General features: G+C 54.2%; 1 protein-coding gene across 1 annotated transcript; it reads left to right on the top strand.

The window, feature by feature from the left end:
- The first annotated feature begins 6,711 nt into the window (after positions 1-6,711).
- Positions 6,712-19,849, top strand: Rp1l1 (RP1 like 1). Its single transcript, XM_090353732.1, has 6 exons — positions 6,712-7,317; positions 8,967-9,108; positions 10,378-11,431; positions 11,753-14,607; positions 14,747-14,994; positions 19,754-19,849. Exons 1-6 carry the CDS (start codon positions 6,712-6,714, stop codon positions 19,847-19,849), a joined length of 5,001 nt encoding a protein of 1,666 aa, XP_090209858.1.
- The last annotated feature ends 311 nt before the right edge of the window (positions 19,850-20,160 follow it).

Genomic DNA, 20,160 nt, shown 5'->3' with positions numbered 1-20,160 from the left:
ACACTGCCCTCCCCACGGGGTCCCTCCCCATGGGGTCCCAGCCCAAGAGGCCAGCCAGTGCATGAACTCCATTTACTCTTCCTCCTCCCTCCCTTCTTTTCTCCCTCTCTCCCTTCTTTCCTCCCTTCCTCCCTTCTTTTGTCCTCCCTCCCTCCCTTGTTCCCTTCCTCCCTTCCTTCTTTCCTTCCTTCCACCAACCCTTTCTTTTCTTTCTTTCTTTCTTGCTGGGCATTGGGTTTTGAACTCAGGGCTTTGTATTTGCTAAGCAAGCACTCTGCCACTTGAATCATGCCCTCAGCTCTCTCTTTTTTTAATTAAAGAATTTATTAACATTGATTTTTACATCATATTTCAAATGACGTGTTTAACAAACAAGTGTTCAAGAAGGGAATCTCTATATACAATCACTGGCACTTAGATTTTAGAACATAATTAAAATTAGGCTGACGGTTTGTATGTCATAGATACATATCCATCTATGTAATAAAACATTATGTCTATAGAATCATAAATTTTTATGTCTATATAGTTGTGTTTATATTTCCATTACCATGTCCATAGCATCGGGTATACAACTATTGAGTCCTCGCTCTTGGACTCTTTGGATTTAATAGCCACATATTAAGGATACCATGTGCCTTTTGTTCCTTTGGTCTTGACTTGTCTCACTCAACATGATTCGCTCTAGATTCATCCACTTCCCCTTGAATACCATTATTTTATCTTGTCTGTTGGCTATGTAGAATTCCATTGTATATGTATACCACATTCTTTGTATCTATTCACCTGCAGTAGGCACCTCAGCTCTCTTTTACTTCCGTAATTTTTCAGAGGGTGTTTATATTTTGCTGAGGTCTGTCCTGAGATGTGAGCTCCCTACCCTCTACCCATTTTCTGTGTGGTTGGATGTACAGTTGTAAACCACCACCCTCAGCTTGTTCTTTTAGGTAGTCACGCTAACTTTTTTCCCAGGCTGGTCTCCAACTGTGATCCTCAGATTCACCTCTATCTCCCAAATAGCTGGGATTAAGGTATGAGCCACCACACTTAGTCTGGTTTGCACTGTTCTTTTACCACCATCATACTTAGAGATTCTTTGGACTATATTTAAAAAACAAAAACAAATAACAACAATAACAAAACCAGTGTTTACATGCTCCTAAGTTTGACTGATTATTTAAAAAAATGCTTTGGAAGTGGCGCTATGGCTCAAGGGAGTAGCCTTGAGCTGAAGAGCTCAGGGACAATGCCCAGGCCCAGAGTTCAAGTCCCATGACTGACAAAAAATCAAAACAAAAGAATGCCTTTTGAGAAAGTACAAGAATTTTTCCAGTCCTAGGGCTTGAATTCAGGGCCTGGGCACTCTCCTTGAGCTTTCTCAAGGCTAATGCTCTACTACTTGAGCCACAGGCCACAGCACCACTTCCAGCTTTTTCTATGTATGTGATACTGAGGAATTGAACCCAGGGCTTTGTGAATGCTAGGCAAGCACTCTACCACTAGGCCAGACTCCCGGCCCTGACTGATTATTTTAACAGTATTTCCTTCTTTGAGAAGCCTTTCCGGAGGATGGGAAGGATCTCACCACCAGGCCTACTGCCTCTGATTTCTTTTATATGAGACTATCTTGCCTGGGCTAAGCCATTTAGATGGGAGAATCTCTGTGTGGGGCAGCCAAGTGCAGCATCTGACACAGCAGCCTCCTGAGGAGTATTTCAGTGCTCAAAGCTATTTTCTGAGTTGGGCCAAGAGCTGCCCTAATTCTGTCCCCAGGATCACCTCGAGAATCCAGTCCCTTCCTCCTCACCAGCTTCTCCCTGCTTTCTTCCCACCACGTTTTCCTCCTGACCACACAGACCCCTTGGTTCTTTTCTTGGTGCTCAGGACCCCGGCAGCCTGGGGCACGCCCTGTCTACACATGTCCGCAACACCCTGCAGCTGGCCAGCCCACAGTACCCGCAGGTTTTGGGCCTTCCTTGGCTGTGAAAGTGTCCACCTTGCAAGCGGCCCATCGTCACTGGGCAGGAGAGCTGTCTCAGGTCCCTTCCCCCATCTTCTGTTATCCCCTAGTTCTCCAGGGTAAGTCCTCACTCAGCTCTCTACCCACTTGACTCTTCCCAAGTGCCACAGCTCTGCCAGCATTCTTCAAGCACAGGAGACAGAGGCAAACCAGATCCACTTCCTGCCATGGGGAGGCCAGGCCAGGCTGCACACCCACTTTCCAGCAAAGTCCTGCAGGTCCAGGCTAAGCTGGCACTGGCTTCCCCTGCAGATAAGCTGGCCAGAGATTACTAGCGACTGTGTCTTGGGGGTGGACAGGAAGATGCTCTGACTCGGGGGTTTGTTTTGTTTCCTGACAGTTTCCAAGGATGCTACTTCCTGTGTCAATATCGGGCTGCTTCCAGTCTGAGGTCTCCTTTCCTGAGCCATCCTGGATGTACCCTTCCTTTATCACCAGACTGAAAGGGAAGCATCCTGGGGGAGCTTCTCAGCCTCAACAGGAGTCTGAGCTCAGGCGTGCTATTTCCTCTCACGGCTGGGTCCCAGGGCCAGCCCGAGTTCCACAGAGCTCAGGCACTGGAAGGAGGTGTTAACAAGGCTGCTGCATGTCTGACCTGTGTAGCAGTGGGAAGCACTTAGCGCTCTGCTGGGCATCGTGGCCCTGGTTTCTCTGGAGTCCTCACTCCCTGTGGTTTCCCTTGGGGGCTGGTGTGACATGTCCACCAGCCAGGGACACCACCTCCCTCCTGGGCCTTCCTTTTAGGTGTGACCTTGGTGTCCTGGTCCCAATCACTAAAGCCTCCAAAAAGCCTGCGGACACCCCTCCCTGTTTATTGCAGAGCCTGGCCGGCTTGCTGTCCACTTCCTCCAGCCCTCACCACCTGGCCCACTCCCACTTCCAGGCCCGCTGCTGGCTGCATCATTTCCTCCCGCTGATGGGCACTGCTCACTTTCCCAGCACGGCTGTCACCTTCTGGAGTATTCTGTGACTTCTACTTCTTCCTCCCTTCAGCACTAGTCTGTTTTTCTCTGCTTCCTTGCTCCCACCTGTGCACCCCTGGGAGCTTTCTCTTCCTTTCCCACTTCCTCCTGAAAGTCCCACCCTTCTGCCCTGTCCGTCTCTCCTGGCCCCGCCCCTTCCTGCTCTTCCCTTCCTGTTCCACTCCTCTTCTGGATGCAGCATCCTGTGGCCCTAGCTTTATTGAAGACCCCAGGATTCACTGGGATCACAGTGATGGAGCCCACAGACTCTGCCAGTTTTCCAGCCATCCTCAGGCTCCTGTGTGGAGCGTGGCCCTGCTTGCGTCATGGGTCCTCAGGTGTCTGCAAAGCCAAGCCTTTGGTCGTTCATCCCCTCGGTGTTCCCTCGTGTGGCTAGTGGTACGAGGTGGGAGGGCGGCCTCCTTATAGCTCACTGGGCTTGGCTGGGCATGGCTTCCCACCCTGATTGATCCTCTCCCCTGATCTGGGAAATCCTTGCACCTGTTCCATCTGGGGGGCCCCAGCTAGGACAGTGGAGCTGGGGACCAGACCCTGTCTCGCTGTCCTTCTACTCACTACCCGCTTTCCAGAGGGCCCAGCTCCTTCCTCCTTGCCTCACCTTTATGGAGCCTGTGTGGCTGGGGCACAAGTAGTGGAATTCCTGTCTTCTCTACATTGTGGAGGGTGGGGGGACTACAATCATAAGTCACTGGGAAGAATGAGGAGCCCCCAGGTATGGAGTGCCACTGGTTGAAGAGGCCTCATGTCTCCAGTTGTGGAGGACAGAAACCTGAAAGGAGGGGAAGATCCAAGTGTGCCAGGCCCCGCATCAGCTGATACTAGCCCTCTGTCCCCCACACTGGGACCTGACTGCAGGTAGGAGTAGGGGCTGTCCGGTGGCCCATGGGGTACACAGAGGGCATCTGGCTGCTCCACCAGCCAGACTTCTTCCTAAGTCAGATCCCCCTCTACCTCTCTGAAGGGTGCCTGCTGCACTGACCCTTGACTATCTAACTTCAGCCCAGGGGGCTCCGCTCCACCCCCTCAAGGAGGCTTCACTGCCTCCCCTCTTCCTCTGCTTCCTGCCACGCTGTGAGGACATAATAGTTATCAGTGTGTATAGGCCGAATATTTGTTATCAGGTGCATTAGCGCATCTCCTTGCTACTCTAAAATAGAAAGGTTTTGCGGGTGGCACTAGGTCTTACTAGCTATTGAATTCCTGCCACCCAAGGTCAAGCCTGAAATGCTTCTGAGCCAACAATGGGATTTCCAGGTGAAGCTCCTGAAGACTTGATGACAAATCTTGTGTAAGAAGAACCTATTTCCAGTTTGGTGGAATCTTCCCAGTGGCTACGAGAGGAAGTCACAGTCGTGGCTTGTCTGGCCGCACTGTGGCTGTGTTGAGGATGCAGGGGCTCTGCTTCTTCCTGTTATGTACAGTCTGGTGTTTGGGGCTCCTCGGCCAGGCTCTCTTCTCAGTCCCCAGCCAGGGACTGCCTTGTTCCACTTGTTCCTTCTAGCCTGAAATTCCTTTCCAGTAAGTGGGGTGTGTGTGTGTACCGAACACTATTGATTCCACAGTCCTTCCTGGCACACTTATAAGGAAGAGGATCAGAAATCCTACCAGCTCTTCTGTAGCCCAGAGCGTGGCCTCTCCTCAGGCCCTGCAGTCAGCCTGACCTTTGACCCTAGGCTCCTGTAGGTCATGTGACCTTTCCATTTCAGGACTGCAGTTGGAGGTAGGAAAGTGACTGTCTTCTAGGAGAATGGTGGAAGGATGGGGACAGTCAAGCAATTAAGATGCAGGGCACGCTGGCCCAGTCCTTGCCCAGCCTGGGTGGTCTAAGGCTCAGCTCCAGCCAGGCTCCCCCCTCACCTTGATGCCCTGCAGAGCCTCTGTCCCAGAGGACTTGGTGCAGGGCGCAGTGCACAGGTCAGGCTCAGGAGCAGGAACCCTGGGGGCTGGGGGACACGGAGGACATGGAGAGTGTGGTGATGAATGTGGGAGGGGGCAGGGGGGGACGATGTGGCGCCTCTTTCCCTCTGGGTCTCTCAGCAAAGGCCAAGAAGGACACCTGCAGTCACGGATGGAGATGAAAATCAAGCGGGAAGAAGAGCTGTCCTCCAGGCAGGCCCGGGAGGGTGACGACTTGTGACAGCTGTGGGGACGTCAGTGGAGGCCTAAGAGAGCAGTTCACAGGGATTAGCTGAGAAGAGGGAGCTGGAGAAAGCAAATTAGGTAGCTGGGCCAGAGATGAGAGAGGATTACAAAGCTCTTTTGTGCAGCAAGAACTTGAAAATGAGGGGAGACTTCTTTCCCTGCAGATGAATGGGGCTAGAAAGGGAAGAGCAAGGAGGGAGGCTGGCTCTGGTGACCAGGGCTGCCATCGGTGGCTGCAGAGAAAAGACCTCATAACACAGGGCCCAGTAAGGCTCTGCACACCCATGGGTGGGGCTCACATGGCCTGACTGAGCTGCTCGGGAGCCGGTGTGCCAGGCCCGGCTCTGGCAGGAAGGCCTGTAAAGCGCTGCAGTTATCCATCCTGCCTCCTGCGCTGTGTTTTGGGTCAAGTGTGGTTCCGATGCCCTAGGCAGGGCAGAATCCACTTCCTAGATCTTGGTGGGATGGGCCAGAAAGGATCTAGCCCAGGAACAAAGGACCAAGCAGGGTACAGCGATGGAGACGCATCCATGGGAATCTCAGGGTCACACAGCCAGAACGAAGAGACGAAGCTCGTGCAGGAAGCATGGAGACATGGGGGATTCCGGGCTGGTGGGGGAGAGGCCTGCGCTTCTGCAGTGACTGAGGAACTGTTGAGGGATATGGTCTGGTGAAGGTGGGGCTTCGGGACCGCCTGGGTGCCAGGTACACAGGGCAGAGCTCAGTGCCTTGGAAGGGTTTTGCAGGAGTCCCCACGACCAGGGGTCATTAGCCAAGGCCCCCTGGGGCCACACCCAGTGCCCACGTCGGGAGTTTGTTAGGAGTTACAGGGCAGCTTGCAAAGACACCAGGGCCCACAAGGAAAGCAAGACTTTTACATTGAAGCAGACAACACAATCTAACAAAGAAGACCCAGGACGTGAAACAATGTCTCCCATTTGAGTTAACAACATAGAGCTCCAAGTCCCCTCAGACCCTGAGGAGCGTGGGGTCGGCACTTCTGTACACCTGACAGAGAGAATTCTTCAGGGCACCCGGGCGGGGAGGGGAGGCTCAGGAAAGGGAGGCCTGCTGTCTGGTCTCCTGGCTCCTGTCCAGAAATTTCACCCTATGCCTCCTGGACTTTGCCATGTCTACCTGTGTATCTTCAGGACAGAAACCACAAAACATTCGGAGAAGGTGGAGGTTGGCAGGTGAGGGTGAGAGAAATGGCAAGAGGAAGGAAGGGGTAAAGATCTGGCACACTTGTTCTAAGCTAAGTGCTACATGAGCATACACTCATTTAATGACTGTAGCCACGGTGCCAAGGACGCAGTTGCACCCTACAAATCTGGGGGCAGGACCCCGAGGCCGGATTCCCTCGCAGTGCCACTCACCCAAGCTGTAAGAGGCGGGCTGAGATTCGAGCTTAGTTCTGCCCAATCCCAATCGTTGTCCTTTTGCCCGGATGGATTCAGGGATTTGAGGTCACAGGAAGCACTTCCACGAAAAGGGAAGAGACAGGACATGCACCTTCCCAGAAGCCCTCTGACCCCTCTCCCCCTTTACCCACAGCAGCAGCCTGTCATGAACAGCACCCCAAGCCATGGCCGGGCCCCAAGCCTCCAGCAGCGCCTTCTTCTCTCCTCGGCTGGCACTCCTTCTGTCACCAACGTCACACCGGCCAAGAAGATTACCTTCTTCAAGCGAGGGGACCCTCAGTGTGCTGGGGTTCGCGTGGCAGTTCACCAGAGAGCCTTCCGGACCTTTAGCGCTCTGATGGATGAGCTCTCTCAGCGCATGCCTCTGTCTTTTGGGGTGCGCTCTGTTACCACGCCCCGGGGCCTGCATGACCTCAGCACCCTAGAACAGCTCCAAGATGGAGGCTGCTACCTCTGCTCCGACAGAAAGCCTCCCAAGACCCCCAGGGGGCCAGGCCGGCCCCCGGGGAGAAGCTCTTCCGCTCTGCAGTCAGGGGGTCTCACAGGTGGTTGTGAGATACCAGGAGCATCTCCCTGGAAGGGTGCTACAGCCCCAAGGAGGGTGACACTGGTGAAGAATGGGGACCCCAGATCCCAGAAAAGCATGGTTCTCAGCCACAGGAACACAAGGAGCTTGACAGCCTTTCTCAGCAGAGCCTCTGAACTTCTGCGCTTTCCCGTGAAGCAGCTGTACACAACCAGTGGGGAGAAGGTAGGCGAACAGGGCCTCTTTTCCTTTTTTGTTGGTTGTGGGGCTTGAACTCAGGGCCTTGGAGCTGTGCCTGAGCATTCTCCCCCAAGGCTAGAGCTCTGTCACTTGGAGCCACAGCTCCATTTCTGGTGGATAATTGAAGAGTCTCATGGATTTTCCTGTTTTGGCTGGCTTTGAACCATGATCCTCAGAGCTCAGTCTCCTGTGTAGCTAGGATTCTAGGGGTAAGCCACTGTCCCCTGGTTGAATGTTTCTTAAGCATGTCCCTTGGTCCCTTAGAAGGGAGGAGGAAGTAGTATTCTTGGTTTCCCTAAGTAAAAGTGAAGAGGTCAAGTTGATCCAACAGATCTCCTTCCACCTGGCTGGGGTAGAGCCCCTCGCCAGCCTCACTGCCTGCCATGGCCAGGGACGCAGGCAGAGAGAAGGTGATGTGACAGCTGCCTGTTGATGTCCAGAAATCAGTGAGAACCACAAATGTGGGCTTGGCCAGCCACACCTGCCTGTCTTTGTATCTTGCACTTTTCTTTGTGCTTGTCTAGCATGAGACAAAAGTTACCGACATGATTTCACATACACTTGGTGCATAGCAATTAGAGTTTCTGTAAACATGATGGCCTCACTGCTCCCCAGGGAGGGCTGTGTCTGGACGACCAGTGTTTGAGTCCTCTACAGGTCAACACTCCTTTACATCCTAGAGGGGAACTCCGTGCAGACTCCCATCCTCTCTTCCTCTTTGGAAAGTCAGCTCTCCCCAAGAACTATAGCTATATGTATAAATTGGGTCATATTTGTATTTCTGAGATGGGCTCAAAATCTAAAGCAAAGAAGAAATGTACCTAGAAGTTAACAATCCATTTCTAACCAACCAAAAGATCCAGGGTGTGATCGAGAAAAGGGGTTTTCCTTGCAAGTTTGCTATTCTAACCGAAGGAAATGAGAAAGACCATCCTGTGCATTTTAAAGATGGAAATACATTCCCCAACACTACGCGCTGCAGTTAATGCTGGCGATAATGCTAACCCCTAGATACACGAGGCCTCTGGGCCAGGTGAGGTCTTCGAAGAATAGAGGCCTGTTTTCTGCAGTGGTGCCTGCTGCACTCGATCCAGGAGTGAGAGAAGACACATTCTCCTGATTGGCCTGGGAGAATCGGGGCAGGAGCCTGGACATCGCGGGACACTGGGAGGGAAGAGCTCTCCTAGGAGAGCCACACTCTAGGGAGCAGAGACACTGGACTTACATTGTACTGGAAACAGAAGTCAGATACCAGCCAGGACTATCCAGGTGGGAAACTGTGACACTGAATCAGGTCTCCCCACGGGGGCCGGGAGCTTTTTTCAGTGGCTGCCTGTGGAGACAGACTCTGCAGGGGACATGAGAGCAGGAGCAGCCTCTGGGAACTGCCCTCTTTTCCATCCATAGTGACCTACAGTCATAGACGCAGAGATAGTGGAGCCAGTGTTGTGAGGAGAGGGAGACGGTGAGGGGGAACTTTGGTCCCAGACAGATGGAGGTGTCACTGGAGCAGGAAGGTGGTGAAGATACAGACATGTCACAAGGGGTTACAGGGACTTCAGTCTTCCTCCTGTGAGCCTTTCCAAGCAGAGGGGCATGCAGGCCAGGTTCTGACCCCTGCTGGTCTCCTCCAGGTGGACTGTCTGCAGGCCTTGCTGCAGAGCCCCTCTGTGCTGGTGTGTGCTGGGAATGAGGCCCTCAGGCCTGTGGATGTAGAAGATGCTGGGAAAAACAAGACTGGAACTTTATCTGAGCTGACTTCACAGAGAAAAAATGGTGAGTTGGTTCTGTGGTTTCTTTCCCAATGTGAGTTGGGCTGGATAGTGGCCCCATAGAGCAGGCACTCCATCAAGATAAGGCAGGAGACATGATTTTGGCCCAGATTGTTAGGTCATCCTGTCTTGCTGGTCTCTTGCTTCTTACCTGGGTGGAGCACTCGATGGGAATGAGAGAGAATGTGAGACTTAGGGCAGTGAGGATTTGGAAATCTTGAGTGTCCGTTGCTGGCTTCTACAACAACTTCCTTAAGAGCCACCATGGATGTGACATCCTGGAGGTGACCGGCCTCGCACCTGAACATTTGTGCCTCTTAGAGTCATTTGTGGTTGAGGGCCACAGCATCGGCCTGCAGCAGTCACAGATGTGATGACTGTGGGTTGTCCATCCATCCACCTGACCATCTATAATCCAAATGCCTCCTCACTGCCAAACCTCAGTGATACACACACACACACACACACACACACACACACACACACACACACACATGTAAAATGGTTGGAATGACAATGGGAACATTTTAGTGAGTAAATCAAGTTCTAGCCTTTGTGGGAATCTGTTAAAACATGGGCCACAATGGCGTTAGTGCCTGGGACACCTCAGGCAAGAGGCAGAAAGGTACTTGCTCAGACCCAGGCCCAGTCTCTGGGGGGCTCCTAAACTTGCTTCTGCCTAGATACTCTCAAGGGGTCTGTCCCACTGGCCATGAGCTCAGCTTCAGCTAGCTCTGCCCTCCCAGCAAGCATACCTCAGGGAATAGAGAAGGAATCCACTCTTTCCCAGGGCCATTTTCAGTCCCTAGCAGTCCTTTTCCTAGCTACAGTGCAAGCTATACTATCAATCTGTTATTGTGTGTTCTGGCTCTCCCCCAAATGATTTATCAGTGTGATGTGGGAGGATAATCAATCACCATGAACAATCACAAGCACACATTACATGTAATAAGCTTTATACGCAGCAAGCGTTGCATGAAGCATCCTCACTTTCCGTGGCCATGCATTGTCAAAGCAAACCTACCAAGCCAATAGCATTCTGCATCTTTTGCAGTCCAGAAAGCAGCTCTGCCGTAAGCTCCCCCACTAGAAGCTGGCAGCCTAGAGGCTGGGTTCAGACTTTATTCTGTGGCTCTTCGTTCTTAGCTCTTAGGCTCTGACCTCCCACAGGCAGCTCCACAGATGGTTCTTTTGGAACGACCTCAGCCTTGCACTTTGCTACCCCACAGCTCAATGCTTTCCCTCTCTCCTCTTATTCTTCTCTGCGTACCAGGTTGCTGGGGACCAAAGACCAAGCAAAGCGTGATCCACTTGAGGTCGAGATCTGGGGGAAAGCCACCAAAGTTTTCCTTACTGTCAGCCAAGACTGGGCACAGTGACCACCCATCATCTGGGAATCGTGTCTGGGTGGGGCCCGTCCCCCACAGCCACCCTCAGGACACACACACACACCCCGGTCCCTTGGTAGCTGGTGACAATGTGGAAAAGAATGTCCACATGAATGAGGATGGCAGCCTGTCTGTGGAGATGAAAATCCGCTTCCAGCTGGTGGGCGAGGATGCACTGCTGTGGTCCCAGAGGATGGGGCGGGCCAGTGCCCATGCAGCAGCCAGCGGGGAGGGCCTGGTCCCTGGCGATGCTAACCCGCTCTGCTGCAGAGCCGAGGGCCATCCCGGTGGCCTTGTGGAGTCTGGAGCACAGGCACTGGCTTTCTTTGGAGCTGGATGCCAGGGAGCCTATGATAGAGACTGGCAGGCAGGGTGCAACTATGACATCTGGAAGAACCCGCTGTGCAAGCCCCAGGAAGAGAAGCCAGCGCCGAGGAGGACCTGGGGGCCCATCCCTCTCTCCCACTGCAGGCGCTACTGGCGCCAAGGGACCCTCGGCAGAAACAGACATGATGAGGACAGCATCAGCCCGGCCTCAAGTGCTGAAAACGCTGACACCTCTGAGCCAGACTCCTGCGACCCAAGGGCTCCGGGAAGCGGGGACAGTCTGCGTCCTGCTTCTGCCAGTGCTGCCCAGAGCAAGGTGGAGCAGGAAGCTGGCACAGAAAGAGGGGGGTCCCATGACTGGGGGCCCTGTGGCTGCCTGGGACCCAGAACCCGAGGTGTCGCAAGGGCCCTTTCTGACTTATCAGCAAATACAGGGTCTCCCGAGGAGACCAGCAAGGGGAGTAGCCAGCATCCCGCCTGCCGGAGCCTGGCCAGGACAGTGGCTTCCCAGAGGAGAGTTCCCCGGGACCACAGCCCCAGGACTCCCATCCTGAGCCCTTCGTCTCTGAGCAACATGGACCTTCAGGCAGAGAAGTGTGGCCAGGGTGCCAGGTGCCAATGGCACAGGAGCGGGGCTGGGACAAGGCTGCCCCTGAGTCTGGATCATGCTAGCTCTTGGGATGCAGAAGGAGACTCCACTCCTCCTCCAGCCTCTGCTCGGGCCCAGAGAGAGAGAAGAAAGCAGAGGAGGCTAGCTAGCTCCGCAGCCCAGCCCACCCTCCTTGCCCTTCACCAAGCTGCACCGAGAGGCCATGCCAGGCAGGACCACCACTGCTCTACAGACTCACCAGCAGCCCTGCAAACACCAAGGCCTCCTGCCAGAAGGACCTGCCCAAATGACATGAGGCCAGGATCTCCTCAAAACCCTTCCAGAGCTAGGAAACAGACTTCTGGGGACACAAAGCCTCCATCTCTTGGCTCCCAGGACTTGGCGGAGGCCAAGAAAGCTATCACCATGTCCATGAGTAACTCAGACGGTGCTTCGGGGTCCCCCCGCCCCAGTGCTCTCTCGGAGGAGCCAGTGAGGTACACCAAGAGCAGGGCACACTCCTCAGCCCCCACGCCTGCCCACGGGCGAGGGGCCAGCAGCCTGGGGAATGAGGCAGCAAGCGCCCCCAGGCCCTCTCCATCCTCCGCCCTGCTGGATGGATGGCCTGATGGTGGGGAGGCTGGAGGAGGCCCCCACAACAGCTGCTATTCATTGGAGGATCTGGATCAGGCTCAGGCAATCTCTGAAGCCTGCTGGGAGCGCAGCAGCTACTTCCCCACACCCCCAGGGGAGCCACCCCAGACGGAGAAGCACCATTCCAGCTGCAGCAATGCCAGCGTTGGCCAACAAAGGGCTGATGATGGGGCTGGGCACAGGAGGGGGCAGCTGAGGACCTCCCCTAGTGCAGAGAAAAGCCTGGAGGGGCCGGGGAAAGATCCTGGCACAATGCCCAGCACTCTGCCCCATAGCTTGCCAGAAGCCATCGTCCGCGAGTGGCTGGGCAATATCCCAGAAGCACCTGTGCTCATGGGATACGAGATGGTGGGCAAGACTACAAATGTGACCGGCAGTGGACCAGAAGACCTCAACGAGGACGACCCTGGTGACAGCAACCGTTCTCTCAAAGGCCTGGTGGAGCTGGCTCAGGCCAGACAGCAGCCCTCGGAAGGGGGCTCTGAGACGCCTCCAGAGCCAGCAGATGCCCCCCCAGTGACTAGTGATGAGCCCCACCAAGACAATGCTCCAGGGGAAGTGTCCCTTGCTGTCCCCGCAGAGGCTGGAGAGGGAGAAGGGGGCCGCGGGTGCCACGGCGGGAGCCTGTATGATCTTCCTGGAAGGGTTTCCGCCTCCACGCAGATCATGAAGGCCCTGATGGGTATCAGGCAGGACCGGCCCAGCAGCCTGCCAGAGGTTTCTAGCCCAGTGGTCAGGAGGCTCTGCCGCTCAGCTGGGACCCTCATTAGCTGCCTCGCCAGGCTCCACTTCTTTGATGAAGATCTAGGGTCTCTGGCTGGCCAAGCAAGGCTCCAGGGCTTCTCTGGGTACCAGGAGCTTTTGAGCATCTCCCAGGCCCTGTGGCCAGGCTGTGGCCTTGAACAAGGCCATGAGGATGCAGACTGTGGGATGCCCAAGTCATTCCAAGCTCTGCCAATGACCGAGGGCTTCACACTTACCTCCTCCTCTGGCGTGGATGTCAGTAGCGGTTCTGGAGGCTCGGGAGAGGGGAGCATGCCCTGTGCCATAGACAGAGCCCTGGTCCCCGAGAAGGTAGAGCTACCTCCAAATGCCTCCCAAAGGCCAGATTCCAGAGCCTTGAGGTACCACGAGGACTTGGGGGCTACACAATCAAGTCACTCCACCAGCTCTGCCAGCTCTCAGGAAGCAGAAGGAGACAGCCAGAAGCAGGAACCACACCCTGCACCAGAACAATTCATTGAGAATACAGTGCAGGACAATGAGGTGCCCTTGGAAGAAACAGAGGGAGGAGAGACACAAGGAGAGGGTGTTGAGGAGGAAAGGAAAGGATGCCAGCAAGATGTGTCTGGGGCTAGCTGTGGGGACAGAGAGGGCTCAGAGGAAAACGGGGGAATGCTGGGAGAAGAATCAGGAAGAAACCCCACCTCTGCAGGGCTGTGTCCCCTGGGGAGGGCAGGGAGACCTGCAGAGCCTTCGGAGTCCTCTGGTGACAGGGACTCCAGTGCCCAGGAGTGTCCAGGCAGCTCCCATCTGGAGGCTGGTTTGGAAGAGCTGCCCAAGGGAACTCGGATGGAGCCGGTCCAGGCCCTGTCCAGCCCAGGGACTGGAATGGCCTACAGCCAATCTCTGGACCCTGATCCTATCTGGGTGTCCAAACTGCTAAAAAAGATGGAAAAGGCCTTCCTGGCTCACCTGGCTGGGGCCACAGCCAGACTCCGAGCCCGCTGGAACCTGCAGGACGACAGTCAGCTGGACCAGATGGTGGCTGAGCTGGAGCGGGAAGTGGGCCTGCGGCTCCGAGAAAGCACGGATCAAGAACTGCGGAAGGTTCAGAGTAGGGCCGGGAGGGCTGTGCTGGAGAGGGCAGTCCCCGGGCCACCCCGAGGAACCCTCTGGGGACAGGCGTCCCTGCAGACTGAGCAGCGCCGGCGCCGTCTTTGGGGCCTACACAACCTCTCTGTCTTCCCGGAGCCAAACCACGACCAGGGGCTGCTGGCCTTCACCCCGGAAGACCATCCCACCTGCCGCACAGCCACGGACGACGAGTTCTGCCCTTGCCACGCCTGTGCTAGGAAGAAAGCAGCCCTCTTATGCCCCTCCTCCTCCATGGGTGCCACAGGAGCCCCCATCAGAAAGGCCTTTGATCTTCAGCAAATCCTTCAGAAGAAGAAAGAAGGAGGCTTGAACGGGGAGGCAGAGGCACCAGAGAGGACAGGAGCAGAGCCTGCTCAGGAGCAGCTGTCGAGGACTGTTGCAGTCCAGGGAGTGGAGGGAGGGAGAGGGCTGGGGTTGAGTCCAGGACCTGCAGTAGGGAAGGGAGAGGGGGAAGAGGAGAACCAGAGGCTCAGTGGAAGGGAAGATCCTGAGCCCCAGGAGGCAGAGGGGACTGAGTGCCTCCAGGAGAGGGAGGAGGAGGAGGAAGCCACCAGCGTGCTGGAGATGGGCCAGGGCTCTGAGGATGGGGATGCTGGAGGGGGACAGGCTGAGGAAGTCCCTGGAGTTAGAGAAGAGGGACAGATGGAGACAGAAGAAGGACCTGAAGGTAAGGAAAAGAGTGGCTCTCCCGTGAGTCCAGGAAAGAGCCCGGGCTGGGAAGCTTCTAGAAACAGCAGTCTAAACCAAGATGGGAGCCCCACACCACCTGCTGCCCCAGGAGGAGACAGCCAAACACAAACTCTAAGCTCCCAGGTGCCACATGCAACCTGTGGCTGCCCCGGTGCGGGGTGGCAGGGAGGCTGCCTCCAGGCCTCTGGGAAGGGCTCACAAGAAGATTGTCCAAGCCGAGACCCAAGGTGCGCCGAAGGCGGAGCTCACAGGGCAACACGTGCAGGGCGAAAAGTCACCACGATGTATCCAGAAAGTTCCACTTCTGAGCAAGAAGAAGGCTCTTCGGACCCCAGGACTGCAGGGCAGGGGGCAGAGGAAGACGGTGAGGATGGAGCTGGGAAGGCAGCCGGAAGCTTCACGAGCACCCAGGCCCGGGACGGGGCAGACTGCTTTGGCCAGGATGACTTAGATTTCTAGACATCCAGTGGCAGAGGACCATGAGTCTGGGAGCTGGTTTTATTAATATTCTCTCTACAAACCTGCACCAGGCCCAGGTTACCAGAGACGTGCGAGGACCAAGTATGGAAGCCACGTGGGACATTCCAACCAAGGTTCTATTTGTGTTGGCTTTTCCCTAACAAATGATTCCCTATCGATCTCCTGTTATTTTTCTCCTTGGCCTCTCTGGGCCCTCACCTCATTCGACTTTGAGGTAATTTTTTTGTTGTTGTTGCTGGTCTGGAATATTTTTGGTGACTCTGCAGATATGGATACTTGGGGAAAGTAGATAAATTCAGGGTCTTTGGAAAAAAAGTTTATTCTCAACTCCAGAGGGCTTTTTCCCTTTAACTCATACTTTAAAAAAAATAGGGAAATAAGTACAAAAACTCGAAGAAGGAGCAGTGGTCTTACATCCCCTAATGCAGAATTCTGGTAGTAATTGGTGTATTCCTCTCCATCGTTATCTGAGCATTCTGTAGTTGAGATTGTTCCTTATATAAAAGGAACAATTTGCTTTAAGTGCCCAGCTTGATGTGAATATTTTTCAGGTTCTTTATAGTTACTTTTCTAAAGGTCAGTACTGAATAATTTCTCCTAGGCCCTCCCAGTCCTCATTTTTTTAAGTATTGTTAAAATGAGACATTATTTGCTAATTTTATGGGCATAAATAGCACAATATTTCAATGTGCTTCTGTTGTAGATGCATTTGATTATGAACAAAATGGAATTTTTCCAGAGCTTTAGAAGCTCATAAATTATGCACGTAAATTATGTATATGCCTTTTACCAAGTTACTACTGAGATCCTATCTTTTTTAATAAATTGATTTCATATACCCTTGGTCACTTAAAAATTACTTATAATTTCTGAGTATGCCCTATAATATGACAATGTGAAAGAAAATCTTAAAAATGATTAAATGGTTAAAAACTTAAATGGTTAAATTTACTTGATGCAGTTAAGACATAAATTTGTTTTAGAGGGATGAGCCCATTCAAAGTACACCATAAATAAAGTATACTATAGGCCTCTATCACATGAGCTTTTGGTGTATGTTAATAAAATTATCATAATAATAGCCATAAAATTTGTTTAAAAATTTAAAATTTTAATGTAATTAAAATAACCTATGTGGTGTATTTTTTATTGTAATTATTAGAAGGGTTACATTATATTCACCAGATAGAAGGTGCATTACTTCACAAACATTGATACCCTTTCTCATGTCTTGGTCCCCATTTCCCCACCACCACCCTTCATCTTGTTTTCCTCCCTTCCCTATCCTATTTCAAATAACCAAATAAGCATATATACAATATATCAGATAATAAGGTGAAATACTGTAACAATATGAGATAACTAAAGGACAGCAAAAGAGATGAAAGACAGTGATGTTCTTTTTTAAAAAAAAATTTTTTTCCGGTCTTGAACTCAAGACCTGGGACACTGTCCTTGGACATTTTTAGCTCAAGGCTAGCACCCTGCCACTTGAGCCACAGCACCACTTCCAGGTTTTTCTGAGTATGTGGTAGTGAGGAGTCGAACCCAGGGGTTTGTGCATGCTAGGCCAGCACTCTACCATGAGGCTACGCTCCCGGCCCCCTATGTGATGCTTTTGTAGTGGAGAAACGATGCCCTCTGTCCATACCACTCCCTAAGGGCCTAGGCACTCAGTCCTCCTGGATGGGCCTGAGCTTCTCTGACTGGTTCCCGTCTGCCTCCCACTTCCTGTATCCAGACTCGTGAAAATAGAAGTCTATGCCACCGGAGCAGGGACCAGTCACTGTTTAAAGGAGGCTGGGCTTGACGGGTCACACCTGTAATCCCCCTACTGAGGAGGTAGAGATCTGGAGAACAAAGGTTCCAGACCAGCCTGGGTAAAATATTAGCATGATCTTATCATAACAAGTAAACCGTGTTGGTTGGTATGTGCCTGGACACACACGGGCACGCAGGTGTGAATGCATGTGCACAGCCACACCCATTCACGCACACATACCGTGGTCGGCTTCCTTGCTCCGTCTCATTACATAGTCTCCCCCCACGCCCTCTCCCCACCTCATGTGACCCTGGCCGGTGGGCCTGCGTGTAGAGGAGTCACTTGGACCCATCAGCAGGCCCTGATGCAGTCCTCTTTCATGATGCATGCTGGCCTGGCCTGGTCTGCTGGGGTCTTGCCTGCCCCAGGCCTTCGAGCATCTCCTCACCGCCACCTCCAGAGCCTCCCCAGTGCCCCCCCAAACAAACAGATGGCTCAGTCTCACCTTACCTGGCATCACCAGGGCATCCGGCCAACCAGGGTCAAGGCCAAGGCTGGAGAGACTGACCAGCCCCTCCCATCCATGTAGCTGACCCCTGCCAAGCCACGTAAGGGCAGCTGAGGATGGAGAGAAGAGCGGAGCCACAGCCCCAGATAATCTGGCTCTCTTCCTGTGCTCAGCCCGCCCCTGCAGGCACTGGTCGGGGTTACCTCCTGACAGATGCTTGGAATGACAGGCTGTGAGCATTCCCTGAGTGACAGAGAACAGAGAGTGCTGGGTGGCAGCTGGAGAGGTGGCCTGTCAGGGACTCTGGTCACCGCTGTCGAGGGGCCAGTCATCTGAGTCCTGGCCAGGTGGCAGTGGGGGTGGAAGTGAGGCTGGAATGGGTCGGTGTCCATGCTATGGCTGGGGCAGGCTGTTGGCCAGGGAGGACACAATGAGACCTTGACCCCAACTTTAGCCTCTTTCACCATGAGGGTCAAAGGTCAACGAGTTGATGAAATCAGACTCTTAGGTGCACATGTGCGTGTACATGTATGCATGTGTGTACCTGGTCAAACAGAGGCAGAAATAAATACTGCCTTATTGAAGAGAGGCTCTGGCGACCCCAGGGGATAACTGAGAGGCCCAGTCCAGAAAGCGAAGGCTCTGGTGGCATGGATGTGGTGGGGCCTCCTTATGGCATTTCCAAAGCAATGACAGATGCTTGGCTGCAGGGGCTGGGGTCTGCAGGTCCCTGCTGTGGCTTCTTCCTGAGCCTCGAGGATGGGCTTCAGCCGTCCCCGCAGGTCCAGGCCTGGCCTGGGACAAAGACACGCAGCAAGGAACAACTGGGATGTGAGAACTGTGAGGGAGACCCCGGCCAGCCAGGGGTGACCTGCGGCTCTGAGGGCTCCTGGGACAGGGGTCCCGCACAGCAGCAGGCAGTTGTCTCTCTTCCAGATGCCTCTGCCGGGGACCCTCACTGCAGCCACTCTGTCCCCAGCCATCGATAATTGGAAGGACCCTGGCCCTCGCCAGTTTGTTTCTCTCTCTCTCTCTCTCTCTCTCTCTCTCTCTCTCTCTCTCTCTCTCTCTCTCTCTCTCTCTCTCTCTCTCTCTCACACACACACACACACACACACACACACACACACCCCAGTTCCCACCCCACAGCAGCTGTAACAAAGGAGCCAGAGGAAGCCAGGTGGCAGAGTCCACCCAGCCAGACTCCAGCCTTCTAGGGTGGCTGCAGCAAGCCTCTGGAAATGCCTTGCTGGTCCCCACTTCTCTCTGTCATCCAAGCTTGGAATTCTGCCCCAAGAGGGGACCCCACCCCTCTCTTTCCAGCCCACATGCCTGGAGCAGGTGTATTGCAGCAAGCTCCTTTGAGAGGTCATGTCCAAGGTCACACAGCAGGTCCAGTGAAGACTGGGGTCAGAGTGAGAAGATGAGCCTCAGTTGCACCTCCTCTGGGCTCCGTGTGAGGTGGAGGCGGGCAGGGAGGGCAGCATTCCAGCCTAATTAGACCCTGTAGGGGAGCGGGGACATGGGGGCCGTGCTCGGAGATTAGTGCCCCCTCCATAGATCATAGACACGCCAAGGACATAATAAATAATCTGCCCAAAGGTTTTAAAGGTAAAAATCAGCAAACCATTAATAACATCGCCAGTACCATACATCACGCTGAAACCTTCCCATTATGCTCTCTGAGCCCAGGCACATCTTCTGGGCTGCCCTCCCCCACCCTTTCCAGTGCGTTCTGCAGCTTGGAGGCTCTCACCGTCCTCCTCTGCAGCCTGTGAGACCTGGGAAGGGCTGTCGGGGGTGGGGGTGGGGGTGGAGGGTGCCAATCCAGGTGTTTATCCAGTGTTCTGGCCCCACAGAGAGGCGAGGGGGTGAGGGAGGGGCCAGATCCCCACATTCTTTTCCGGGGACCCCATTCTTCCATTCCCTCCTAGCTTCTACAGCGGATGGAGCACGTAGCCACAGGCTGCCCCAGCTTTAGGCAGGAACAGGACTCCACCTCCCACTCAGCCATGAGGGGCTTAATTAATTAACACAACAGGGTCACTTTAAATAGAACTGCTGATGGCTGAGCTTCTCACTTCCCACGTGCCCTACCGTGAGCAGGATGGCAGGCGGTGGCAGGAAGCTGGGCCTACGGCTGTCTAGGCATGGGGACATGGGCCCCTCTTAAGGAGGGAGGGAGGAAAAGGTGGCAGCTGGGATGTTGGCACAGGCAGGCCTGGTCATTCCTGGCCAGCAGACCCGTGCATAGGATCCCAGCCTACGACATGGAGGAGCAGGCTAGAACAACAAGTGGTGGGGATATTAAGGCCCAGCCTTGGTGCCCCGCCTCTGGCACAGGTGAGAGGCTCTGGCCCTGTTGTACGTTAGGCCTCCACGTCCTCAACAGAGAAGAAGATGAAGAACTGCCCCGCAGGACACAGCTTTGGGCCGAGTCCAGGAGAACCTCTGCAGGCAGCGGGCTGAGCGCCCCGGCCACCCCCACGGTGGATGAAGACAGAGCGCTGCCCTCCCCCCGCCCAGCCTCCCTGGAAGACCCCCTCAGGGACTGCGAGCAGCTCAGGATGGAGGCTGGGGGGGGGGGCACCTCTTCCCTGATGACCTGGCCGCCCTCCAGCCAATTCCTTTGCTCCTCCGGCCCTGCTTTCTCACCCACAGCACTCCCAGAGCTCCTCCCAGGGAGGTCTGCATCACCTCCCTCCACACCTCGTCACGCTCCCTGAGCAGACAGCCCTGTGCTGCAATTCTGTGAGAACGAGGAGGCAGCCTGCCTTGAC

This window comes from Megascapheus bottae, chromosome 20 (assembly GCF_031878675.1).
Source record: "Megascapheus bottae isolate mThoBot1 chromosome 20, mThoBot2.hap1, whole genome shotgun sequence".
Lineage (NCBI taxonomy): Eukaryota > Metazoa > Chordata > Mammalia > Rodentia > Geomyidae > Megascapheus > Megascapheus bottae.
The sequence above is the reverse complement of the archived record's forward strand: the minus strand, read 5'-3'. Positions and strand labels throughout refer to the sequence as shown.